The sequence below is a fragment of the Enoplosus armatus genome, chromosome 4 (assembly GCF_043641665.1).
Source record: "Enoplosus armatus isolate fEnoArm2 chromosome 4, fEnoArm2.hap1, whole genome shotgun sequence".
Classification (NCBI taxonomy): Eukaryota; Metazoa; Chordata; class Actinopteri; order Centrarchiformes; family Enoplosidae; genus Enoplosus; species Enoplosus armatus.
This window is the reverse complement of record NC_092183.1, coordinates 12,586,529-12,612,890: the sequence shown is the minus strand read 5'-3', so window position 1 is coordinate 12,612,890 and position 26,362 is coordinate 12,586,529. Positions and strand designations below refer to the sequence as shown.

The 26,362-nt window shown below is 40.0% G+C and overlaps 2 protein-coding genes across 2 annotated transcripts; both read right to left on the bottom strand.

Moving 5' to 3' along the window:
• Nucleotides 1–7,532: 7,532 nt before the first annotated feature.
• opn4xb (opsin 4xb) lies at nt 7,533–13,824 on the bottom strand. Its single transcript, XM_070903766.1, has 9 exons — nt 13,658–13,824; nt 11,603–11,736; nt 11,228–11,431; nt 10,746–10,917; nt 9,913–10,074; nt 9,053–9,160; nt 8,710–8,860; nt 8,106–8,246; nt 7,533–7,937 (listed from the first exon to the last, which is right to left on the bottom strand). Exons 1-9 carry the CDS (start codon nt 13,822–13,824, stop codon nt 7,533–7,535), a joined length of 1,644 nt encoding a protein of 547 aa, XP_070759867.1.
• Nucleotides 13,825–20,067: 6,243 nt separating this feature from the next.
• On the bottom strand, nt 20,068–21,794 carry LOC139284760 (putative defense protein Hdd11). Its single transcript, XM_070905133.1, has 5 exons — nt 21,602–21,794; nt 20,905–21,017; nt 20,607–20,716; nt 20,259–20,323; nt 20,068–20,174 (listed from the first exon to the last, which is right to left on the bottom strand). The coding sequence occupies exons 1-5, from the start codon at nt 21,792–21,794 to the stop codon at nt 20,068–20,070; spliced, it is 588 nt and encodes a 195-aa protein (XP_070761234.1).
• Between the last annotated feature and the right edge of the window lie 4,568 nt (nt 21,795–26,362).

The window sequence follows — 26,362 nt, the reverse complement described above, 5'->3', positions numbered from 1 at the left end:
AAATTTACTTACCAAACTAGTAATGGTAGTATGCTACGCAGATAATTAGGAGTGAATGCCTAATAGTTATTAGTCAAATGCATTCTAATGGGAAGCATACAGAGACACCAGACAGACCAACACACAAAACACAAGTTTTTACTGTTTATAGACTGACCTTTGACCTTTGGGTCAAAAGTGTCACCAGTTCAGCGTCCGACCAACTGTGAAATGTGATCACAATCTCCCCTTCTGTTCCTGAGTTATGGTGTTGAATAATGGCCATTTCCAGGACATTACGATGTCACAGTGAAGCTGACCTTTGACCTTTTGGGTAAAATCACTTCACCGTTGTATCCAATTAAACCCATCATCATCATCTGTGTAAAATGTTGTCATAATTACCGAATGAATCTTGCGTTATGGCCAAAAACGTGTTTTGTGAGGTCAGAGTGACCTTGAACTTTGACCCTCTAATCATTTCATCCTTGAGTCCAAGTTGACGTTTGTGCCAAATGTGAAGAAATTCCCTCAAGGCGTTCCTGAGATATCGTGTTCACGAGAATGGGACAGCCAGTCAACCTGAAAACATAATGCCTCCAGCCACGACTAGAGTAAGCCCTAGATATGGGCAACGATTACTTTTCCATTGTTCTGGTCACGGAGTCCTTTATGCCATAGGTTTCCGTGGAAACGTGGAATTAAATCTGTAAAAGGTGTTCTCTGCAGAAATGTACAAACTCACAAGTTATTAGAAAGATTCACATTTTGATAATAAAATGTGAATGAAAGGCATGCTTTCCATATTTCTCATAAACAGAAATACTGAAACCATGCCTGGAATCCAGAGATGAGCTTATTATCAGAACCCAGTATCTCCGGTCTGAGCTCAGTCACTGTTTATAACCGCTCGCTTTCACAGTGGAAAATATTCCTCCCTGCTTACCAGCCAACCAGACAGACAGAGACAGACAGACAAGCACACTGGGAGACAGATAGCTCAGCCCAAACGATTGTCCGTCCTAAGAAAGATAAACTGAGAGAAATCTGGCTTCAGCCACACAGAGACATGAACACACAGGTGGACACATACACACACACACACACACACACACACACACAGTGAGTCAAGTCTGGGTCAGTCAAAGACAATCATTTTAAAAGGAGAGTGTAATGTTGCCTCAGAGACATACGGTCTCACTTGTATCACTTATCACTTTTGGGATCAGCTGCTCTTAATCGTTGTTTCCACCCCTGTTTGGAAGCAGAGTGATAAACACTCAAGTCACTGACCTCTCCTTTTCACCACCTCACCACCCTCAGACATACATTTCCATTTTTACACAACACATCAACATATAATGAGCAGATTGTCATGAACTTTAATGAGCATATCCATGCTCCCCAGAGGATGGACTTTTAGCTCTCCTTTAGCACCAGACAGAGGACAAACTTTACATTGGTCCCTACAACTGGTAAGGCAGCAGGATGAGCAGAATCATCAGTGTGCTGTTGTGCTTTTTATTTCTGTGTGGAAATATCATATTTCACAGATGATGAACAAAGGCTATAAAACATGAGTCTTACAGGTAAGACATGATACTCATGTAGGCTGTTATAGGAGTTGAGTGTGGGACTGATCTGACACTAACTGGGCATTCCTCACTTCCTTACAGCCCTAGTTGACGAAAATATGCAATGCATAACAGAAATGGAGCAGCTACTCACAGCTGGAAAAATTAAAACAAATTGCGGGCAGTGGCGAGACAGCTCCTGGAACTTCTTGGAAAACAAAAAAATTGAATTATTAAACCTTTGGAAAAACATTTTGCTTTCTGACTTTTAAGTTTCCAAATTTGAAATTGGCAGTAGCTTTCCACGATTGCGGTGTGATTGACGTCTATTGGCGCACATCAAGAATTATTTCCTGCATACTAAATGGTGGGGTAAACATCTTTTTGTGTATGCTAACTGCCAAAACAACATGGCGAGTCAAGCATATTTTATAGTGTTAGTGTGGTATGTGGTGTATAATTAGGGCAAAGCTTTAGTCGTGTTTGGAGTTAAGAAATATAATTTAAACCATGGAAGCGTGACCAAAATAAAATTCCCTCTGATACAGCTCATAATGCCCCGTAACATCTTCTCTAACGAGCGCTGACTATATCACAGACACACGTGTGTGTGTGTGTGTGTGTTATTGCCCACAGATTTCTGACTTGACAGTTTGTCATAAGTTCTCATGATAGATATGCCTTATTCAGACTGCATTCATTATATCAGCCTCAGTGTCATGACACAGGCTTTGGTGGATAACGAATTATGCATGGATGGTGTGCTTCCTATCCTCTTTTTGGCAAATGTGCACCCATAAACCCAGAAGTATAAATAAGACACACACACACACACACACACACCGCATTTTTGGTGCTCTGACTAGACGTCTGTGCTCTTCCAATGCTTTTCTTCTTTCCTCTCTAGTAGACAGCAGCTGTTCTGTGTTGAGTGCAGAAACTGAGGGAAGAAATGAACACAGGACACGAAGGAGGTGACGTAGGGCAGATAAGATCACAGAATGACGGGAAGAAGAGAAGAAAGTGATGCTAAAGAATTGATTAAAGACAAATTAATCACGATTCAACTGAACCGCAACCTATGTTTAATCAAGTGCTGTGGTGTGTGTGTGTGTGTGTGTGTGTGTGTGTGTGTACACTTGCCATTGCAGCCCATACATCAGTGACCAGAGGCAGAGCTTCAGTACTAGCAGGGTCTCAAGAGAAGATCAAAGCATCTGCTCCATTCAGCACAGACTAAAGCATGACCAAACATCAATACTACGCCCCCCCCCCCCCCCCCCCCCCCCCACACACACACACACACACACACACACACACACACACATACACGCTCCTCCTACACCTCTCTATATGTGGATATATCTTTCTATGCGCCACTAATTCTTTTATATGCTTTGTTACATTATCTTCTATCCATCCACCTCAATGTCAATTATCTTTCATTTGCAATGATAACCATTAATCATTTTACTTTTTGATATAAATGCAACAGCAAAAACATGTGTAACACCAGTTTTAACAATTACACCATCCGGGACTGCAGGACAGCCACTTAAACTAAACAGGATTGAGGGCTTTTTGAGGAGAAAGCACAGTTGTAACTGATTTGTTTTTCTTTTCTGTAGGCATTAATTAACCATTTAAAAACGATTAAAGAACTGATATAACCCAGCATACCTACAATATCTCATCGAACTTGACGCAAATGAAAAAACACCCAAGAAAAGACAGCTGACAACCACAAAATGTAACTAAAATACACCACTGAGAGCACTTCCGGCAGACAAAGCGCGCACCGTGGGTTAGGCAGGTGTTTGCGACTCACCGCGTCTCGTGTCTCGCTCCTGACTCTGGTCAGCGTCCTCTGCGGTGTCCCGGGACAATTTCCCGTTCATTAGACCTCCGCCGCCACTCATTGAGCTCTTTGTGGGATAGGCCCCCCGGTAATGGAGCAACGTCATCACGCACTCAGCCGGAGAGAGTGGGTTCAACACGGAGTGAAATGAATTGCTCCTGATTGCAAAGGACTGTTTGTGTGTAAACGCACTTTCCATGACGAGGGAAGAAAACCTTTAACAGAAAATCTTTTACTCAAGGGACTTATTGCCAACTGTAGTGTAACCGAGTTGAGTATGAACTTGAAATGAAATCTCCTTTATTAATTAATAAATATTTTCATCAGATACTGCTAATCAAACATCAGACCCCTGAGTGTGCCTGCACACATGCAAATAGAGCATCACCCTGCACTGGCATGATGAGCCTGTCATAATAAAAGTGGCCACATCCGTCCACATAAAGGCAGAAGAGTCTCCTGCCAGGTATGACTTACATCAGTTCTGCTTGTTAACTGGTTATTGTGTATCTCCAGTTTCAGTTGGGAGCAGCCTTGGTTTCACTGCACGTGCATGCATGGTGATGTCATCTCTTTCTGTCTCTCCCTCTCTACACACACACAGTCACACATACACCCATGCACATCTGTCTGTCATAAAGTTGTTGGGTGCACGGACAGAGAAGCGTTGAGAGGATCTTATTGTTTGATTATGTGCAGCCTTTTTTTGTCCATCGCCTTGTAGTTTATATAAAGTCTCACGAACACCAGCTGCAATTTAGCATCAGCTACATTTTACATGAGGAATATGTTAATACATTTTCAAACTGCTCTAGATAAGAAGTTGTGTCTTCTGCCCTTCAGGCAAACCTCTAACAAAAACAGCAGTATGGTGATAACATGATAATAATATGCAATATCTTCCAACTTCTCTAAAAGGTCAAATTCAGTTGTCTGAGTGTTTGGGATGACAGGTGCATCTAAAATGAGGAACATACAGTATTTTCTTACTGCATGAGTATGAGTTAATGTGACAGGTTGCTCTTTTCTTTTACTTTCTGTTCTAAAAAGACTCCACAGCTGGAAATGTTACTGAAAGAAAGAAAGAAAGAAAGAAAGAAAGAAGGAAGGAAGCTGCAGCATCTTCCACATTGGGTGAATTCATAGCTTTCAGAAACATGATTCACTACATCCCTCTAGTGGCTATGTAGAGTCATTATATATGAAATAATCATATTCCACAATCGATACTTCTCATTCATTACATGGTGTGGTGTAGCATGTTGTACCAGGAATCATCTTAATTTAGCCTGTGTTTTCCCTCTAACAACATCAGGAATGTTTCATGTTAGTTTGAGCAGCACAGGTGTAATTGATAAAATTAATACAGGCTCCTTCAGATGACCAACATGCACAATATGAGAACTGGCACGCATAACTTCAACGTATCCCTTATTAATTGTATTAATTACACGCTGCTGTGGTGTCAACATGTCCATCCCAGCTCACACTGGGCGAGAGGCACAGGTCACCAGACTATCACAGGGGGAGCCGGGGATCTAACCTCCAACCCACTCTACCTCCAGTGCAACAGTGCTCACCACTGCACCACCATGCCACCATTGTTAGGGCTAACAATAGACTATCCATCTCTCCCTCCAGCAAAAGATGAGTATGTTCCTTCTGCTTTGGACAGTCAGATCAATTCAAACCTCTGCTGAGAACCAGGGATTTCATGAAGCATGTTGAGGGAACGCACCCACTTACATACATGTAGTGCATGATTGTGAACAAACACTGTCAAAGTCAGTTGACACACTGTTCATACACAGCGGCTCTCTTCAGCCGGCATAATTCAGTGTGTGTGACAAGCATGTTGCCAAAGATTTATTTAGTTTAGTCACACATGTCAAGAATGGGCAGTCTCAGTCTGTTAGTGAGGTATAATCTAAAAAAAAGGTCACACTGTCACCCCTCCAGAAACACTCACAGTACTCCCCCACATGTTGCCTTTCTCGCTCATCTGTTTAATTTAACATAATTTGAAAGTAACAAAAATAACACTTACAGCACTTAACATGGTATAATATAAAAATAAATTATCCAAATGACCTTCAATTACTCTGCTTGTCCATATGGCAATTACAGCCCAGTGGCGTGTCAGCTGCACCAACTGTCATTCACTAATGATGGTTCAATATACATTCAACTTCAGCCTCACAATTTTGAAATATGTTTTCCTCCCTTCATACTGAAACACTGAAACACTGGACTTCTGCTCAGCAACAAAATGAAGATACAAAGCAGAGATACATCAAAATCAAACATTCAGTTTCATCAGCATGAATCATGTCTCATATGGTAGAGACCAAAAACTATATATAGTACACCATATTACTACATCTCATTAATCAATATAAAGTGATTAGTGATCAAGAAGATAGTCAAATATCTTCTTGATCACAGATGTTTATTGTCAGTTGGGGAACTGTGTGATGTGAACTATCTATACCTTGCCAGAATCTCTGTCTTTAATCAAACTGTAGTTGCATGCGCGAATACTGAAGAAATAAAATATTCAATAAATCAAATGTGTTAAGGTGTTGTCATTTTACATAACCTTTACGGTTTTGCAGTCAGTAAAATATCAGTATAATCATATGTGCTCTTCTCAAATTGATGACCATGTTCTAAAAGGTGGATCAGAATATCTAATCAGCACATGAAACTAACATGAGAAAGTGCTTCTCCGACAGTTCCCCACCATTGTTGCCCCATAATATTTGTAGTTATAGAACAGATGCAGGAGTATCAAATGTTAAAACGCATCAAATCAAGTCAGGATGCCACATTGGCCCTGATTGTCTACTTATGGTAATCGCTACTGTATGTTGCTAGGAATAATTAGCCAGTTAGGAACAAGAGGTGTTGCCATTCATTGACTGGAGCGATTCTGTTGTCCAAAAAGAAAGGACAGATTTTTAAATAGTCCAATTAATTAACCATCCCCAAAAATATGTAATAATTGAAAATTGAACACAGTCTTCAATAAACCTCTTTGGTCATATGTGTATATAAATCTACTTTACTGGTACTTCCTTTCTATAATGGGATTTTGAAGCACACACTCACTCAGATCTCTGGCAACAACACTGCAGCATTCACAAGCAACAAAAAAAGTACCATTAAGTTTTTTTTTTTAAATGAACAGGAATAGTTTAAGGGAACAGTGGAGCATTTGTTACAAAAGCACAGTGTCAACATAATGAGCAAGACATATTAAGAGTCACCACACAGAACATTTAAAAAGTTCATTGTTTTATGACATTTGACCCGTCCTCACTCTTTTTTCTTTCTTTTTTTTAACCAGTATCAACAGCCTCACTTTTTTTATTATATCACTGTCTCCTGCCAGTGTAAAGTGGAGAGGTCACCACTGCCCAAAGGAAGTACATCCTCACAATATAAAGTTGTTTCTTTGTGATATTAGGATTCAAGCTGAACAAAAATCTGGCTCCTTTTGGTCATTTTTGCTCCCTTTCCCATTAAGGTGGGGTATACAACCATTGTTCTTGATTTGTTGTCAACATTTTTACACACTTTGTCTAGTTTATGAGAAAAGGTAGAAGAGCATTACCCCTAACTTAACAGCTCTAATTTCAGATGCAAATGTCCTTTCTTCAGTTACCAGTAAAGAATCCATGAAGTGGGCCTTTACATCACAGTTTCATGGACTTAAGCTAAGAATCCGGCCTGTCAAGCCCATAAAAATATGTTGTTACACTTGCCATTCTTCAGGGATCTCAAACAAAGACATGCTGCCCCTCAGGGTGCCCTTGTCCCTGCCAAAGCCTGACAAACACTGCACGCTGCATACCAGAACCAGGTCATATTGTTTCATTTGCCATACCAACTTTTCTTCTGCACTCCAGTTAGTGGTATAACGTTGAGTTACTGTACAGGATGAGTCATCAAGCTCAGAAACAGATAGTAAATAATTCATTTCCGTGGATGAACACTTTGTCCATATCCAAAAGAAGCCTGGGTCTGAAGAGAAGAGTATGTTGCGGTCCGAAAATCATAATAAATAATTAAGCTTCTGTGGAAAAGAGTACAATTATTGTTCAGCCAAGTCCAGCTGGTCAAGAGAGCAGCTCCACTGCCTCCAAGACTTCTGATGAGAAGTTCAGGCTCACAAAAATATTGTCCATTGCCTCAACACTGTCTTCCAAGCAGATGCTGTCATGGTTGATGAGGCTGCTCTCAGATGTGGGACTGATGACGATTATGCGTGGAACGCCCTGAGGCAACCTGGGATCAGTGGGTGGGGTTTTTCCAAAATTCAGGGAATCAAAAGAGTCGCTCTTGCGGCTGCTCAGCCTATTGCTGATGCTGCCTTTCTCCTCTCCTGCATCTGAAATCTCATTGGTTAGACTCTGGCTGCGCCTCCTGGTAAGAACTAGTAGGGGGAGAGTGGCGATGGTGAGAGAGCTGGCAACCAGTTCATGCTCACAGGTGCTCGATGAGTCGCTCATGGTGGATGGATGCTGGCAATGCAAAAAAATAAAAAGAAACAGAAATACGCAACAAAATAATTTGCAAAACATGAAAGCATGAGTGCATGCAGGCAAATAAAATGCATGATCCAAACACACATGGCAAAAAAATAATGAAATACATTTGAGCTGATTTCACACCTTTTTATGTTTTCTCACCTTGTCTGCTGCGTGGGTCTTGGTGGTCTTCTGCTCTAATTGTTTCTTATAGGACCTGCCTCTGCCTCTGTACGACGACTTGCTCCTGAAGGAATCATCTGACTTCCTTCCCAAATTATCCATCTCTACATCCCTGAATACCTGCAGGACAGAACAGATAGGAGCTGAACTGAACTAAAGTAAAAGCAAATAATTCAAGATGAACTCACCTCAGATCAGCACGTCATTTATATAACTTCTTTTGATTGATTTAACTAAAACTAAAACTCACAATGAACCAAGAAACTCAAGAAACAGACTGATATATATCGTTTTTGAAGATGCAAAAGATGTTAATCAAGTTTGGGAAGGTTCAAGCACATTTCTGGAGGAACAATGTTTTGCACACATGGATTTTAGAGCATGGTGTAAAACTTGTAAGCGATGTACTTTGAAGTCAACCATTTTGACCAAATGCAAAGTAGTTCATTGATAAAGTAGAAAGACAACAAGTGTGACAACAAGCATTTAGACTAAAAGAGACAGAATTCACATAACTCCTTTAGATGAGTGGTAGCCAATGCTAGACATTTTATAGAACAAAATACAGGTAAGAAATGATTACCATGCCAGTAAGAAAGTGAGTCCTTGATGCTGTGGACTGTCTGCTGATGATGGAGTCCCTGAAAGAGGACTCGCTGATGGAGGAGGTGCAGTCCTTTCGAGGAGCGGGAGACAGAAACGACAGGCAGGGAAATTTCTCTGCCAGAGTCATCCTAATGAAGTACAGTACAGTACAGAATAAACACGGAGGCTCAGTTTCTTTTTTAATCATTTAAACTGCAAAGTTGTGAAAGTTTATTCAAAATTACTTTAACTTTTAAAGTATGATGAACTATGACTTCCAATACAAGACGACAGAGAGTGAAGGTAAAGCAAAAACACAACGACACCGATTGATCATTTACCTGTATTTGTTGTGTATGATAGCATAGATGAAAGGGTTGTAGATGGTGGAGGCTTTTGCTATGATTGCAGGGACAGCCTTGGAGTATGGCGACAGGATGTTGGCATGCCTGGATGAGACAGAACAACAGAATCAAAACTTGTAGTCTTTTGTTTTTGGTGTGACAACACAACACGCACACCACGACTCAAAGTTCCCTTTATCTTTTTCTATATTTTGTAGTGGAAGGGGGGCATATTGGGTCAGGGATTAGCCAAAATGTGCCAGCTGCCACAGATGGGTGGTTAAGTCCATCTGATCGTGTGTGTGTGTGTGTGTGTGTGTGTGTGTGTGTGTGTGTGTGTGCTAGGCCCTGTGAACGAGCAGGGAAAAGATGTGATTTCAAAGTTACATAACAACATCCCATCCTACTGTATGTCCCAGAAGAGACATGTGGTTTAGTGAGTGTTGTGATAGATTGGATAAGCAGAGGACATATGAGCAACTTCACCGTCTGTTGTGTGTCACTCATCCAGGGGTACTTGGCATCTCTCTGACACAGCGTTACATAATGACACATTCAACACCATTTTGATTTTTATCCAATTTACCAGCACATACACTTTAAGCCGGAATGTAGGATGGCAGTCACCTGGAACCATGCCTCAATGAATTATTTGATGCATCTAGATACATTTTTGAAAAAGCAGGCAGATAGAAATATGATTAGATTTAGCCATGTTCTAATGCAGCAAGATGCACTGCACAACATAGCAGGGATGCTATTATAGACAGAACATGTGTAAGATGGAAAATATTATCTACAAATGTACAAGCAAACCATTACAGCATAGAAACATTCATCTATGGAGTAAGTCATACCCAGACCAGGAAATCATTGTGACACAGGCGTATGGTGACCAGGAGAGGACGTAAACCACAATGACAACAAAGGCGATCTTTGCCAACTTCCACTCGCTCCTGATGGACTTCTGCTGGATCAGGGTGGATTTCCTCACCTGAGTCCCCAGACGTTCCACTTCCCTGTAGGTGGAGCAGTACAGAGGGGTCATTTAAAGAGAGAGCTAGACCCCGAAACAAATTAAAGGTTATTCATGTGATACTTTAGTTAATGTTTTCTTGTTTTTAATTAAACCAATCTCTGAATGATTTAAACTGAAAACAAGTGTTAATATTAACACTTCAGGTATACGTTTCATACTGTGGTGACATTAGTTGAGTGGTTTCAAGGATATAGGCATATTTGTGTGTATGTGCTTGAATTGTACCCATGTATTTCTTCATGAGAACAATCACTTTTGTCTAAAACAATATTTCCCTAAGGCAGGCAGACAATCTGCATTTCCTGGGATGTACAGTTTTATGAGACATAGATTGTTCCATCTACCTACAATATGTATCAAATACAAATGTACATAAAGTTGCACACCATACTGCATTTTTGGACTTGTTGGTTGAAACAAATATTTTATATGGATAGTCTACTGCTGGCAGAACATACAGTAAATAACAAAATAAAGGTTTTCAGAGTGTTGAGAAACACAGCAAAAAGGAAAAAAGCAAATCATACAAAATTGATTTCCTGATTCTTTAACCATGGTATGTTTGATCCCATCTCATATATATTTTATATAGCTCCACCTACACAAGCACAAAATACTTGTACATACTCTCAGATATAAGAGTTACAGTACCTGCTAGTCTTCCGTATAGCCAGAAACATAAAGAGATAGCAGTAAAAGATGATTCCTAGTGGAATGAAGAAAACGAAACAGCACAGCATCATCGTGTAGCTCCTATTGGCCAATGTGTATGTGACATAATCCCATGTACAAGATGTCATCAGGCCCTCAGGGATATAGGAGCCTAAAAGGGCGAAAGAACATTTCAATCACAGGAAGTAGGATATCAGGTAAAACATCAATGGTTTTGCATGTTGTTTGACATAAGCCTTTAGATTAAGATCACAGGTGAACTGTGTAACTGCAGGTGGATGAATGGAGATTAGTTACATTAATCACTACATCAGTTTTTCAGCTTTCTTCTTGAATCAAGAACAGGTCATTTGCCTGTTTCTGTTTGACTCTCACATGGCATGTACAGTAATACTGAGCTTCAGTTCTGTGTCAAGTGAAAGAGGATGATGAGAAAGAACATCCAAGTAGAGGAAACTCACTCCAGCCAACGAGAGGAGCCAGACTCCAAGCCAAAGAGTAGAGCCAGACCATGAGGATGGCCAGAGTGGTTCTCCGCTTGGAGCTCCAGTGAATGGCCTGCAGAGGCTTGGTGATAACCAGGTAGCGGTCGATAGAGATGGCCAGGAGGTTTATCATGGAGGTGATGCCAAACAAGGCGCCACAGAATGCGTACAACTTACAGCCTACAGGGAAAGAACACATACAAACTTATTAATGACTCCAAAGCAGCAACAACAACAACAAAAACAGAGTACTATTTTATCTAATGTGTTTTTGATTGAAAGTATGATTTAAGGATGTAATCTCTGTCTCCATCTTAGTTTATTGTATTAGAGATCAAAGAAGATAATTACCCATCTCTCCAAACACCCATTCCTTGTAGAGACAGTTGATGAAGAAGATGGGGGACTGCGTGAAAGCCATGAGGAAGTCACTGACCGCCAGGTTCATGATGAAGTAGTTAGGCAGGTTACGAAGCTTCTTGTTACTGCACACACACGCACACACAGTGTACACATTAGTTTGACCTTTGCTTGCTTTGATTGGTTGACATCCGGGTTCATCTGAGCCACTGTACGACTGTAGGTGTACAGCTTGTACTGTAAAAAAAGACATTGTTAACAATAAGCGTTCTGAGGCTTGTTTCTTTTTTATTCTAGAGATTTTGAATATGATGTTGAAGAGGATCTAGTCAGCCGCCAATCAGCATCTCCTTCAGTTGTGTGTTTCCCCAAATGTCTGTCAGTCCTGCTTTTAGTGTCATATGAGTTTAGTCACACTTGTATCTCTCAGTTACTTGTATCTTGTTTGAACCGTTAAATTGTCAGCATTAATCAGATATAAGCTCTTTGCCGAACTGGTCAACTCTGTGTGAACCTGCATTCATACCAGGTTGGTTGAGTAGCGTACTGACCTGCTGTCGGCCTCCACGGCTCTTTATTGATTAAACTCTGTTTCTGTGTCTCCTGAATTAAAAGTGGCTGCTCGCTGTGTCTGCGTTTTGAACATTTGTGTGTGTTTGTCTAATGTTGTATCGCTACTGGAGTGTCTACTGTGTGTGTGTGTGTGTGTGTGTGTGTGTGTGTGTGTGTGTGTGTGTGTGTGTGTGACCATGCGTATGTGCATGCGTGTGCATATTACTACAGCATTCATTTAATTCCTAGAAAATCATCATATCGGGTGACAAACAATTACCTCTCTGTCTCTCTCTCTATCTCTCTCACTCTGTGTGTGTGTGTGTGTGTGTGTGTGTGTGTGTGTGTGTGTGTGTGTGTGTGTGTTTGAGTGTGTGTTTGAGTGTGAATGAATTTTCTTGGAACCCATAACATCATGTGCATTTCTGATTCAGTAAACACAAATTATCAGCATAACACAATGGAGAACCCATCTAATCTATCTACAGTGATGGACAGATGGAACATAAAAGCTCCTGACAATCCCCAGAGCGCACACACACACACACACACACACACACACACACACACACACACACTTTCTGTCTCTGACCCAGTTTCTGTGAAACATTTACCGTCACAACTGTTTGTTTTAGTTGTTTATGCTTATAGACAATTTATTTTTTATCCTGTAGATAGTTACTGTGCTGGCAATTGTGTGACTCCTTACAAGACACAAGTGGAGAAAAGGAAAGGAAAATTTTACTCTACATAAAACAAAGCACAAATAGAGGACCCATGTCCCATGCCTCGTCATGATCACTCATGACCTTGCACTTGCTATGCAGAACATATTTGCACTAAAAACTTCCATGATATTCAGAATTGCACCTGCTATTATTCCTACTATATATTTCATTTATTATATAATTTCTCAAGGATACGGGTCAGATTTGCTCCAGTGAAGAACACACACGTTCCCCTTCATCGCCATGCAACTAAGATGGCCAGGACACTGGGATGCAATGATTATTTTGCAGGTAATTGCCAGCTTTTTGAAAAGCCTTTTGATCCTCTGTAGAGGAAGATACATGACAAAGTATTTTGTTAAAGACTCTCTCTCTGCAGTAAATTAAAGACAGCAAAAACCTCTCAACTTTGATTAAAATGTCCTAAATCGGAAATACAAATACATTTCTAACAATCAAAGCCCACAAAGAGAACACAGAGCTGCTCACATATAGTTTTTTTGGCAGGTTAGGTTAGGTTAGGAATGTCCTCCCCAAATACACACAACTCAGTCTTTGTGTCTGTCTTTCCATCTGACGAGCTCTCCGTGAGATCAGAGCATCTCTAAGTGATTATAACATCTCCTCAGGGCTCTAATTAAAAGACAGACCCACATTAAAAATGGTAAGGACTAATACAGTTGGATGAAACTTGGCTTTTGATTGCTTGGACTAAATCCACTGAAAAGTAAAAATGTGGAAAAACAAACCACTCACACAAACCCACCTATAGAAGGCGAACATAACCAGCGCGTTGCCAGTGATGCCCAGTGTCCCGATGACAAAGACGAACAGGGCAACAATGTAGTGAGCATGGTCAGGCACATCCACCTTGCTGAAGAAGCTGCTCTGGGTGTGTGTTTTCTCTGGCTCCATGCTCTTAGTGGACCACATGGTTCAAACACCTCATCAGGACTGCCAACCTGGCAGGATGCTGTAGTTTCACCAGTTTGCAATCCACTTTGTTTTGCCTGTGTCGCGCCTCCATAGTACTGTCATTTGCACAAGAGATGCAAGGGAGAACTTCTTTAGATTAAGGTCGAGATTGGTCAAGATTCACTTTACTGATTGTCCTCAAGAGCAGGCAGCCCTGGTCCTTCCCATCAGAAACCACCCATTCAAGTACTGCTAACCCTAACCCACTAGGTATGAAGGAGCAGGTGATCTCCACTTTGTGAAGATGTGAAATCCAATCAAGTCCACATGTTTATCTCTGGAGAAAAAGCTGGAAGAATGAAAAAGGTGATCTGTTCAAAATCCCTTTTCATTCTAATGTTACCAAGCTGTTAATGTTAGTCAGAAAACATCTGTCATAAAATGAAAAAAATAACAGTTCCCCTTTCACTTCTTTGTCCAGTAGTGTGAGATGCAAGATGACGTCCACAGCTGTTCACACATGAGTTCTCTCCAAATGCACTTTAGATGCGACATCCATTCTGTTATTCCCCTCTTTATGTTTCACCTGTAGTCTCCAAATGTTTCCTCGGCGATACTTGGGTTACTGAGTTGGTGATTTTCTCCAGTATATTAGATCCCACACTCGTTGCACATTGTCACTGTCCGTCCACTCAGTGTTCGCCTGCAGCCTCTTCACCCGTCACACCAGCTGTACACCAAGCTCTGAATCAGTGGCCTGTCTCTGATTATCTTGCCAACTAGCGACTCCTAACCTCTCATCTCTCTCTCCATGTATCTCTCTCTCACTGCCCCATGTTGCTGTGTTGCTCTCTCAACCCTGCCCCCTTGTCACACTCTCTCTCTCTCTCTCTCTCTCCTCAAACACACTGCCTTCCTAGCCTCTCTCTCTCCCTCTCTCTCCCATCCCTACCCTTCATGTAATATGGCCCAGCCCTGAGCTCTAACCCTTTAACTACCAGATTCTTACATAACAGACATGATGCTCACTAACACTACCAGTATTTAAACCAGTCGTTTTAGCTCAGACGTGCATCAGAGTTTGTAAACTACTACAAGCGCACAATGATGCATCACCTTTCATGTCTATTGATGCCGGTCTGTTGGACTCATTACAGCAGTCGTTAACAAGCTGACTGGTCTGTGAAACCTCGTGCATGCATGCAAGCACTCATGCAAGTTGCACAAAGACAACATGCACAGACGCTTTAAGATCACTCATGGAGCCAAGAAAACTAATTGGTCTTCCAATTCCCAATTTATACAGCCGATTCACCACAGCTCTGACTCACAAGGAACACATCAAGGTCCAGAACACACACACACTTCAACATCAAACAACATTTCATACCTTCCCTTGAGCTGCAGATACAGGTTATTAATGTGCAGAAGGGCCAGCTTCAAGAACACATTTGTTCCCCCTAAAAAAAAGTTAACTCCAAAGCCAAAATACTGTAGTGCACTTATTATAAATGAGAACTCAATAATAGAAATCTGTAAATAGGATGATGGTATAATTCTGAAACAAATAATAATATAATAATTGAGTTTGTTCACTCTATGTTCGTTCACTGCAGTGTCCAAATTTAAAATGTATGCACCAACAATGGAAAATAAGTCATCTGTGAGGACTTTATAAAATCTATACACATATGCAGACACAGGGTGAAGCCTATAATTTCAAAGCAAAACAATTTACACTGTAACAACCACTGAGATCTGTGAAACGTGGTTAAATGATGCACAATGTGTATCTGAGGGAGTGTGCATATCGTCGACAAAAAGAAGACTTAAGAATTAATAGTGGTGCTAATTTCATCAGGATCCGTTTCGCAGTATGAATGGGGACAAGATAAAGCCCTGTTCTGAATAATAATTTTCTTATGGCTGCCTGCAGGACATGGGTCAGAAGCATGCCACATCTGCTGGTCATTGCTTTTTATGGTGCTGGACATGTTGATAAAAGGAGATGAAGGGAATAGAGGGAGGTGAAGTATGCAGAGCTTAGACAGAGATGTCAACTAAGCCCCTACAGCAAGGAACAGCCTTAATCTGCACACTGTGCATGCATGTGGATCAGTGTTTGATCTGCCTGGAATAAGAATTCGTATGATAATCTACATATATATGTGTGTCGTGTGTGTGCATGTGCCTGCATGTGCCTGCATGTGCCTGCATGCATCTCTCCATATATGCATGCCTGTGTATTTGTGCACATGTATTAGTGCACTATATCACACAACACACATTGGCAGATGTTTTCAAGGATTACTGCTGTACGCTTCTACTGGCCTTGATGGCCTAATCACAGTTGCTGTGTTTATGTTTACATGTCAGCACAGCAGGGAAATATACAACGGAGCATCTACTGCTACTTTTATTTTAGAAATCTGCAAACAAACATTTCTGATAAACAGAGACCAAATTCGCTCATTATGTAAACTAATAAAGCTGCAAAGATATAAATTGTACGTTGTGAACTGCCAAAAGCTAATGTAGTTTGATTAAAACATAACAGCGTTTTAACGAGGGAAGTAGTCTTTTCATTACATAAATTAGGCTGCAAAAGTAGATGTTGATTTGCTTTACACTGACTGTGACTGCAAGACCACTTGCCTTGTTAACACAGTCTGGGCAACAAGTTTGACTCTTTGAGGGATTAGAGAAAGATGAAAGAGGCAAGTCATCCTCCTCATCCAAGTGCTCTGCACAGCTCTCTCAGGTGTGAGCAGGTAGAGGTAGAGGCATGCAATTAAGACAATTAATTAAGACAATTCATTCATATTCAAATTAAATACGAATTCTGGTATTGTGGCACACTATGCAATGCAGTTGAATGAATCTAAAGCCGACATATACTGCAGTACGTTGAATATAATATCTTTGCATTCTAAGTCAAATCTGACTTGCAAAGCATACACATGAGAATTTGGGTCGCTTTACATAAACTAATTAAAACATGCAACATACTGCATGTCATGAAAATGTGCATTACATAGAGAACCTCTTTAGAAATGATTTATCATCAATAATTCATTAATAATTAAGTAGAAATGTTATCAGGCCTTATTTTGAATTAATCTACATTTCTGGAGCATCTCAGGCCTAATTCAGAAGACCTAACAGACCTGACGGATGACAACGTGAAAGCATCTCAGACACATCTTTCAGACAGTACTGCAGTCTAATCTACTTGTAATAATTGTTAGCTAAATTGATGTGGTTTTCAGAATGGAAAGCATCCCTTTCACCCCAAAATGTAGTGTTAAGTTGTCTGCATGCAAATAAAAGGCTTGGTATGTATTTATGAATGGGGGCTGAAGGTTTTCCAAGTGTTTTCCTTCACCCAGGGATTTGTCAGGTTATAAGGCCTCATGTCTCAGATCTTCTGTAGCTCCCCTTCTGTTTCACTTCACACCATCTGAATAAATGACCTTGTCTTGATGGAAAAACACATCAGTGTTGTGGAATTCACGGAGCATGACCTGGACTATGGAGGTCAGTATTCCACATGTCAATGAGTCAATTACTATTGAACTAGCTGGCAGCACTGGTGCTTAAGTCCTGGGCTTGTATTCCCTATAGCTGGCTTTTGGCCCACAGTGGAAAGAGACTAATTATTATTGAGTGGCGCTGGACATGTGACCTAGGCTCTGTCCTCTGGCACATGAGTCTGCTGGAGATCAATACTTCACTACATAGGGGCAAATAAGTTATAGATACAATACAGGGCTCCATCACCATCAAAAACTAAGCCCCAGGAGGATGACTGTCAGGTGCTTGTTGCCCTGAAGTGGCGTCTTTAGCGATGATGACTGACTCACTTATTTATCCTGATTAAGACATGGGTTCTTACAAAGACTGTAATCATCTGAGAGCTTTGAAATACACAATCATGGGATGCATGAGTTTTTCTTATTCGAGTAAGAGCAATAATTCAAGGGGGAGAAGCAGGGTTCTTTCTTTTTTGATGAAATCCTTTCTTTTTGCATCAGCACCAAAAACTGACCACATGATACGTGGCCCTTGCCCTAACTTCCCACCAAATTGCAATCTTTTTTTGAGACATTTGAGACAGTTAAACAAACAAACACACTTAAAAAATAACTTAAATCAATCTCATAAATCATGCATTTCTGAGAGGTAACAAGTAGATCGTAACATACTGTGAATACATACAAATGCTGAGATGATGACATTTATCTGTAAGAGAGTGTAGACTTGTGAACACGTGTGAATAATTCACGGGAGAAACTTTCTACTTGCACCATGATATCTTCACCTCAGAGCAGATGAACTGGTTTGACATTGGAGGATTGTGTCGCATAAATCTTCATTTTAATTACAAAAACAGATTGTCTTCGTACAGAGTTGTGCAAACACAATCATCTTTTAATACCAGTCATGTTATATAAACAGAAATGTCTTGATGAAAAACATTTTTTTGACTTATGCATTTGTTTAATCAACAACCATATTAGCATAAATGGTTATGCTGAAGTCATTTTAGATATTGCATTGGTGGGGTTGACAGAATTGAATATTCTCAAAGCAAACTGAAATTTTGCATTTGTTCCTGTCATGGTGAGGCTGTTCGCTGTCATGCATGGGGGGGGGGGGCGATTTCTCTCTATAAGGATGTGCAGTTTGTCACCCTAAACTGGTTGCATATAAAAACAGACATCTTGGTTTGTGCTCCTCCAGTTTCAGGCGCCGATGTTACGAGGTGCAGCAGCATGTGGAGAAGGGAAATGGGAGTCAAGCAGGAAATTATGGATATGGTATAGAGCTTTAAATCTCTCGTGTAATGCATGTCTTAAGCCTCTTTAGTGTCTGCTGGGGTTTCTGTCAACCGACATACTGGCACTCTAGGTTATAGATCAAACCATGTGGAAAAAGCAGGTCATAACATACTCTTCAATAAGTGGAATGACTTTCACTCAATAACAAACCACCACAGTGGGATTCCACCTATTATGGAAGCGAGAAAAGAATATGGGGATCTCCTGTGTTTATGAAAGGTGAAAATAAGTTTTTGCCAGGATAATCTTTCCAAGTTCCTTAAATTTTTATTTTCATCTATGAAAACAGGTGAAAAAAATGTTTTAGCAGGATAATTTTTCTAAGTTACTTTAGTCCTATTTAGAACATGGAGTAGTGGTGCACTTCAGCCTCTTGTTTTAATTAATATTACAACAACAAACACTTAGAAAAATGATCCTGGAAAAAGAAAATTCACCTGCCAACAGATTTTTTCATGTGTTTCACACATGAACAAAAAGTGTATTGAACTTTTTATTCACCTACTCTTAAGTCATAAACACTGGAGAGAAAACAATTGAGATTTAGACGTAGAAAATGGATCACGAGATAGTTTTTTCTCACTTGCCTCTCAGGGCCTCCGTAGATTATCTCTCTGTCAATCTATCTCTTTCTCTCTTTGCCTCTCCCTCTCTTTCCTTCTCTCTCTGAAATTAAAGGAGTGCAATTAATTTGATGTGTTTTTTTATTATGAGAAGTGACGGATTATACATACATATACAGATGCATATAATAAGTGAGGAGAATTGAAGTCAGTGACAGAGCAAGCTTGTATAAACAATCCATTAACTAAAAGCATCATAAAGAGCATACATGTTCACAACAACACATTATATACGTTATATTTTATCTTGCAGGGAAATCTGTGTGTGAATTATGTGAAATAAGGGAATAGGAGTGTATCCTGCCTGTGCTTATACAGCATCATTATACTCTAGTAAAGTATTAAATATCATAAAAGCCAGAGGGACTAACCCTGTCTTTTTATATTCATACCTGACTCCGAGAAACTTTTAATGTGTTTTGTTGAAAGTGCTGAAATGCTTTAAATGGCAGCTCAGGTCTGAAAAGGTGCCCCAGTTCTTTGCAGACGTCCACGTGTAAGACAGGACACACACCATAAAAGCTATGGACAAGACTGCATGAGGCATTATTATTTATAATTTACGTCTATGGCATAAAAGTGTACTGTTAAGAGGGACAGGGCTTATTATATCAACAGTATGTATATAAATGATAAAAAAAAAGACATTGACATTCATGGGGATATGGCATGATGTCATCGGCCTGCAAAATATAAAATGTAAAAGGAGACAGTCAAACACGTTTTTGTGATTTTTAATACACAGCATCAGTCAGAGACCAACAGATTGCAGGACATATTTTCTTTTCCGATGGTGTTCACCCCAGCACCTGTAACATCACAAAACACATCACGAGGACAAGCAGCGGCTTTTCTTCAGCCATTCCAGCACTTGCACCTGTGGCCAGACTGAGACCTGGTTTCCCTGGGAAGCAGAGGATAAGGACAAACCATCACAACAGTTTCTCTCTTTACATTTATGTCTGATTTGTCACCCTGCTGCACCCACCTCTGGTCAGAGTGGTGGACCTCACATTAACCCAGAAGACTGCGCGCTGCTGAGCTACTGTGGCCCTGAGAAACCACAGAGTTATAGTGAAGAGATGTTTCACGCTTAGAAAGATGTGCTTCATTCAAATAACGGAAGATCCAGCTTGTAAAGAAATCCATCTCCTCTCCTATTTGGGGCCTAATTTGATTAAGCACCTTCTTTCTACAATGTGGTACCTTATCTAATTACACTGAATAAACAAATAAAGCAAATATCTGATAAATAAAAAAGCACAATTTGGACCTTCACCCCAGTTTTCAAAAGAACATGAAGTTTTGTGTCCTATGAGAAAATATTTTGTTTTACATGAAGTAGACTGGGCTTGTAGAGTTGGGTGGCATCCAGCTGTATACAGTGGTGTTGCCCTTCAGGTTGGTGTTGGAATGAGTGACAGCACCTTTTGGATTCCCTGTACACTGTGGATATAAAACATCCACACTTCACATCAGAAACTGTTGCTGATTTCACGTGTAAAGCTTAATCTTGCTTGCAAATGCACATAATAATTATTTAGCAGTGAATTCAGAGAAATCAACGAGCACATCACATCCCTTTCTTGCACTTTAACAGTCAATAACTCGAGTGGAGAATGCTTGAGACTCACCTCAAGAAACCTTGTATCTGGAGGAGGACTTTGCCAGCTCCCCAGAGCTTCAGTGCTGCCGGCTGTCCGAGCTTCCAGAAGTACTCCTCTGTATTCTGGTCCAGAGACAGTCACTGCAGGAAACACAACAAAACAGCAGTTATTGTATACTGATCTCATTTGACACTATACAGAAATGTTAGACTAGTCAGTGTGTGTTGGACACAAGTAAAATCATACCAGACGCCAGTTTGATTTATAAAAATATGGCCTTTAAACTAAAAAATCACTGAATACGATGTAATGACACTATACAGCAAATCAATACCATTTGCAGACCGATAATGGTGTAAAAAAATAAGCACAGTTTTTGAAGATGTAGGTGATATGAAAATCATATGGTTGTTCTGTGAGTGAGGATGTCAGAGTTTGAGTGATCCAGTGACTTCTGTGTTGGTCCAAGAAGAAAATCCCCCGGAGTAAGATTATCAAACTAAAGATTACTGTCAACAGCACTATTACTCCAACTGGGAAAGGTTTAACAAAGCTCAAATGAAAGACAATAAGGTTTTCTTACTATCCACACTTGTCAACTGTAAAAAATGATCACATACATTTGGTAAATATACTGTCAGTCCCCCTTTATCTTTACAAATGTCTTCACATATGAATTAATCCTTAAATGTTCAATGTGATGTTTTTATTGTAATCATCTTACCTGTAATGGGCGTGCCAGGCTGAAACGTCCTGGTGTTGGTGAGGAGAGCATAGGGTGCTGGTGACGGCTGAGGCAGCACCCCAGAGTGGCGTGGCAGCATATCCTCACAGGCACCAGTGGGAGCACCAGAGGGATAGCCGCTAACAAAGCAGAGCGCTTGAATCATAAAGAACCCAGGCAACAACATCTCCATCAGGCTGAATGAAACGCTACCGCACTGCAGGCACAAATATCAAAATAGTGGTTTATGAAGAGAATGAAACACACAGAAATGAGCCAAGAGATGGACCTTTAAAATGCAGCTGCTGAGTCACACAACCGGAACATTTTAATTTCACTTTCACTCCAACCATGAAATGTGTGTTTCACACGAGTGCTCTCATGATACCTTGAAAAGAATATGTAAACGATATTTACACATTTCAGGGCAGAAAGGTCAATTTCCCTCCAGCGAAAACAGATCATTTGAATCTATTGTGGTTAGAAGACACTTTCTAAAAAAATCACATGATCAATATGTACACTCAGTCAAAGTATTACTGATGTATATTTTTTCCAGGGATTATTTGTGACATAGGTTAAGACTATATGTCATTGAAGAACATTTTGACTTGGCAGTTTAGCTATTCTGTCTGGGGAAACACAAAGAGGGGAACTTTGTGCTAAAAGCAGTGTAACTTTGGAAGACAACCAGCTTCAGATAAACTTTGGAATAAAATAAATATTAATAGATAAGTATTTTGCATTGTGTGTATTTTTTCATAAGCTTTGATTCCCATATTAAAGATGCAAATATGTTGCTAACATTATCAAATATACCTCAGGTTTGTTCCGGCACACAGCGTTTAAAGTCTGACCCAACCTGGAAATCAGTCTCAGGTGAGCAGTAGGTCTTCGGGTCGTGAGTAGACCTCTAACGCAGAAACAAGACATTTGAGTGTGACAAAGACGCACCACAGCAGGCAGCACATAAATATAACTAAAGCACCAGCAGCAAAACACCTTCTAGCATGCAGTGAATGTGAGCATTGAGGCATTTAAACATCCAAAATGACACAGAAATATAAATCGCCCTGTGATTATGGGCTGAAGAAGACAACATGGCACGAGTCAGTCAGCTCTGCCAAACATTTTCAGAGCAGGAAAAAAATCCCTTTTTCTTTCATGAATATGTGTAATCTTTGTGCTTAAAGGATTAGTCTCTCATTTGTATTTCTGAGTGGGCCATAACAAGAGTTGATTGTGTCTCTGTGTCCTTAAAACTCGTTTAATCTTTTGCTTCTAAAAAAAAAGAAAAAAGGATTTGTTGGATAACAAAACGAGAATAAAGACCCGAAAAAGAACTGAATCTCTCTTTGAGAACACTTAAATACTTTACTTAATACTTTAAAAATAATAAAGTACACCAGTGGTTAATGGTTAATATCACAGAACAGACATAAGAGAAGGTCTGTATCTCAGTCCAACATTTCACACTCCTTCTCTGGTGTCTGTAGAATATATGTATTATTTATTTTACATATAAAGAATAGCTGGTGTGAGCTTGACACTAAGAGGAAGAAGCCGACTGTGCTTTTAATCTAAACAGAGCAAGGCGCCATGACATGACATGTTCCCTCTGGGAAGACGGACTGTACTCTTTTATCATTTATAGAGGGATATATGATGAATCATCATACGAAATTACTTTTTAAGAAGCATTATGGCTCATATGTACTACAACAGCACACACATTTATGAGAAAAAAACTTTGTCAAGGAACCACATCTCTTCACTTTGCAAGATTGGATCTACTTCTGTATGACAGCTACAGTAGCTTGGAATTAGTTGAATTTATTTATGAGTTTTTTCTGGGAATACCACCCCCCTCCACATCTCTGAAATTTCTTAATTTTTTACTTACAATGACCCGAATACGACGTCGTACATACGCCTGATATTTTTTTTCTTTTGCAGACTGACTTCTTTGTTGAGTGATAATGTTTTGTTCCAGCTGATTACTGAATAATCGATGGGGGCACATGCTTACTAATTAATTTCCCATGCACTGTCATAGCACACTGCTTTTGTAACAGACTGTTTTGTTTTCCATATTGCTTCATATCTTGTAGTCTTTACAGGCAAGGTGATGATAACTAAAAAATATTGCCTTGTTTTGTTTGTACAATTTGGGAAAGTTGCTCTGCGCATATCAGCACATCATTGCCTCCTCTGTTTGTGCGCATACATTGTCTCAGATTCTGCAATGTAAGGTAGGCCAAATCATTGGAATTAAACTAACACAAATCCCTGTTTGGCAGGACTAAATGTCCTCCCCTCCACCCCTAAATACAGTACCCAACAGAGCATCACCTTGTTTGGTAACACAGTTCTTAAAATCTTATGTGAGCAAAGATTGAAAAAAATGAATTGTGCAAGAAGACAAAGGTCAAATTACTTCCCGTTATTTCCATCCAGCTCCTCGATTTAAAGCTTGTGGCTCTCAACAACTCAGTGCAGAGAAACAAGAGCCAGCAGAAGGTGCAAATCCATTTCCATACCAGTTTAATGATTCTAATGAATGCAAAATGTGTCTCCATTTTCTCCTTCAGCCCAGTTCTCCCAGTACAACCTATCACTTCTTTCACAGCAGCAAAGCTTTGCCATGTGTGCATACAGACTGCAATGACTCTGAGTCTTTCACATCTCGTTTGTTAATCCTTGCATTGTACATTTAGCACTTCACCAGTGAGTGAATTATTTTAATCTTATCTCACATAGAAAGTCTGTTTGTAATCAGGCCGTTTGCACTGACGAGGCTCACAAACTCTCACTGCTTTTTGATTTATTGTACATTTGCTCCCAAATCTCTTGCTCTTAAAGGAGCCAATGTGTTCGTTTAAAGGGTCGAATCCCAAAGACTGATAGCTTGAAACATGAACATAAAGCGTATTCTGGACATAAAGCCAGAACTATCTGTGTGTCTAGATACATTACATGCAAGTGAAAAATATGCTTTTCTGTGATTTGTGCCTTTAGCCGTAACTAGAGCAGGATGACGTTATGGTGTTCTTGGTGTATGTAATATGATTAATTATGGTATTCAAGTCGATATTAATGTGAGAAAATGGATTTGGGTTAGGGTACAGGTTAGGTAACTGTTCTGATAACAGCATTAATAAATTGGAACATACAGTATGATTAGATAAAACCAAATTAAAACCCATTAGTTATCACACTGGATCGTTACCACAAGTGAATGGAATATGGCAGGTTTAGAGCGATTCTTTCAGAGCTTACCTTTAACCTCAAACTGTGATAAGATATGGGTGACCTCAATATAACGAAATGGTTTCATCTAAATGAAACGGCTTGATACTCTAGATGATCCGTCACTGCTGCTCTCGGTTCATTTGATGTAACTCTAGTTTCAGGCTTAGAGAAACATTGTCCTGGAACGCCATGCTGCTGATGTTGGGCTCACAACAACACACAATCGTGTTTGTGTGTGTGTGTGTGTGTGTGTGTGTGCGTGTGTGTGTGTGTGTGTGTGTGTGTGTGCGTGTGTAGGTAATACGTGACAGGACAGAACAACAGCAGCAGAACAATCGAATTGAATTCAATATAAAATTCCACTGAGCGACAATCAGTCCTAAATCAAATGTGCCACCTCCAGTGAGGTGGATATGTAGGTGGTAAGAGGTACCAAGCCATGCTAATGTTAATCAAGCTGCATAAAGGAGAGACAGCATGTAGCTTATCTGTTAGCTTTTAGCAGGTTACATCACAAGGAGAATTTTAATCAGGGACGTGGTTAGATTAACATGATGGAGCTGTGTGCTGAATTTAAGCAAGACAATGTCCTCCTTTATGTCAAAACCATAACTGAACAGTGATCAGGGTGTCAGGGGATAGGCATTACTACTATTAGTAGATTGACAAAATATATCTAGTGTACAGTGACCACTATGCATCAGCCGCTTTTAGATCTAATTGAGAACAAAAGCTGCTGTAAGGAAGAGAGGGCAATAATGACAGGGTTTAATAATACAATGAAAGTAAAGAAAATACAGGAATTCAATGTGTCTTTTTGTATTCAGACCATTCCTCCGTGCTGAACATTGTGTTTCTGCGGGTTTGAGTCTTGTGGTTTAAAGAATTTCTGTACAGTGCGGCACAAAAAACATTTTCTTAGATCCAGCGCTGTGGGTTTTGTTGTTGTGCGTTTCTAACAATTCCTCACACCATAATGACAAAATAGGTAGATTGCCTCCAAAATGACCCCGCCATGGTTAAGGTATGGTTATATAAAGGCAACTAATAGTCTTGATTAAGGTGAGCCTGTGAATCACAGTCTTAGCTTGTCAGTGTCATTTTTCATGTTTTCATATACTTGATACTCAAACCTTCTTTTTACGAGAGCCTAAACACGGTAAACCAGAGCTTTATTCATGTCTCCTTAATTCTTTGTTTTGCTGTTGCTGCTACCAAGGATTTGTCAGCTGTGCAATAGCAGCTTTTAGTTTTACTGTAAATTGGATATGCAGATTTATTTTTCTGTTGTTATATTTACATAATCACTGTTTGATTGCAGCAGAATCCTTCACTTGTCTACTTTTAGGACTGTTGCTGACCACTTGACCTCTAATCCTTTAGGTTTTTTTTGCAGGCCTTGCAAATAACTTCAGTGTTAGGACAGCTGTTATATGCAAGCATAATATGACTTGTTGTTTTGTAACCTCTTTATGTATAAAATAACCCTCAGCGCAGCAGGTGAGTACG

What these genes read in the sequence shown, in the direction of transcription:
- opn4xb (XM_070903766.1), bottom strand. Translation starts at nt 13,824, where the DNA reads ATGTGGTCCACTAAGAGCATGGAGCCAGAGAAAACACACACCCAGAGC. An exon ending in GGCTCCTCTCGTTGGCTGGA is followed by an intron (nt 10,918 to 11,227) that starts GTGAGTTTCCTC and finishes TCGCCCTTTTAG; the next exon opens with GCTCCTATATCCCTGAGGGC. An exon ending in GCTATACGGAAGACTAGCAG is followed by an intron (nt 10,075 to 10,745) that starts GTACTGTAACTC and finishes CTCCACCTACAG; the next exon opens with GGAAGTGGAACGTCTGGGGA.
- LOC139284760 (XM_070905133.1), bottom strand. Translation starts at nt 21,794, where the DNA reads ATGGAGATGTTGTTGCCTGGGTTCTTTATGATTCAAGCGCTCTGCTTT. An exon ending in CAGATACAAGGTTTCTTGAG is followed by an intron (nt 20,717 to 20,904) that starts GTGAGTCTCAAG and finishes TTATATCCACAG; the next exon opens with TGTACAGGGAATCCAAAAGG. An exon ending in ACAAGCCCAGTCTACTTCAT is followed by an intron (nt 20,324 to 20,606) that starts GTAAAACAAAAT and finishes GTGGTTTCTCAG; the next exon opens with GGCCACAGTAGCTCAGCAGC.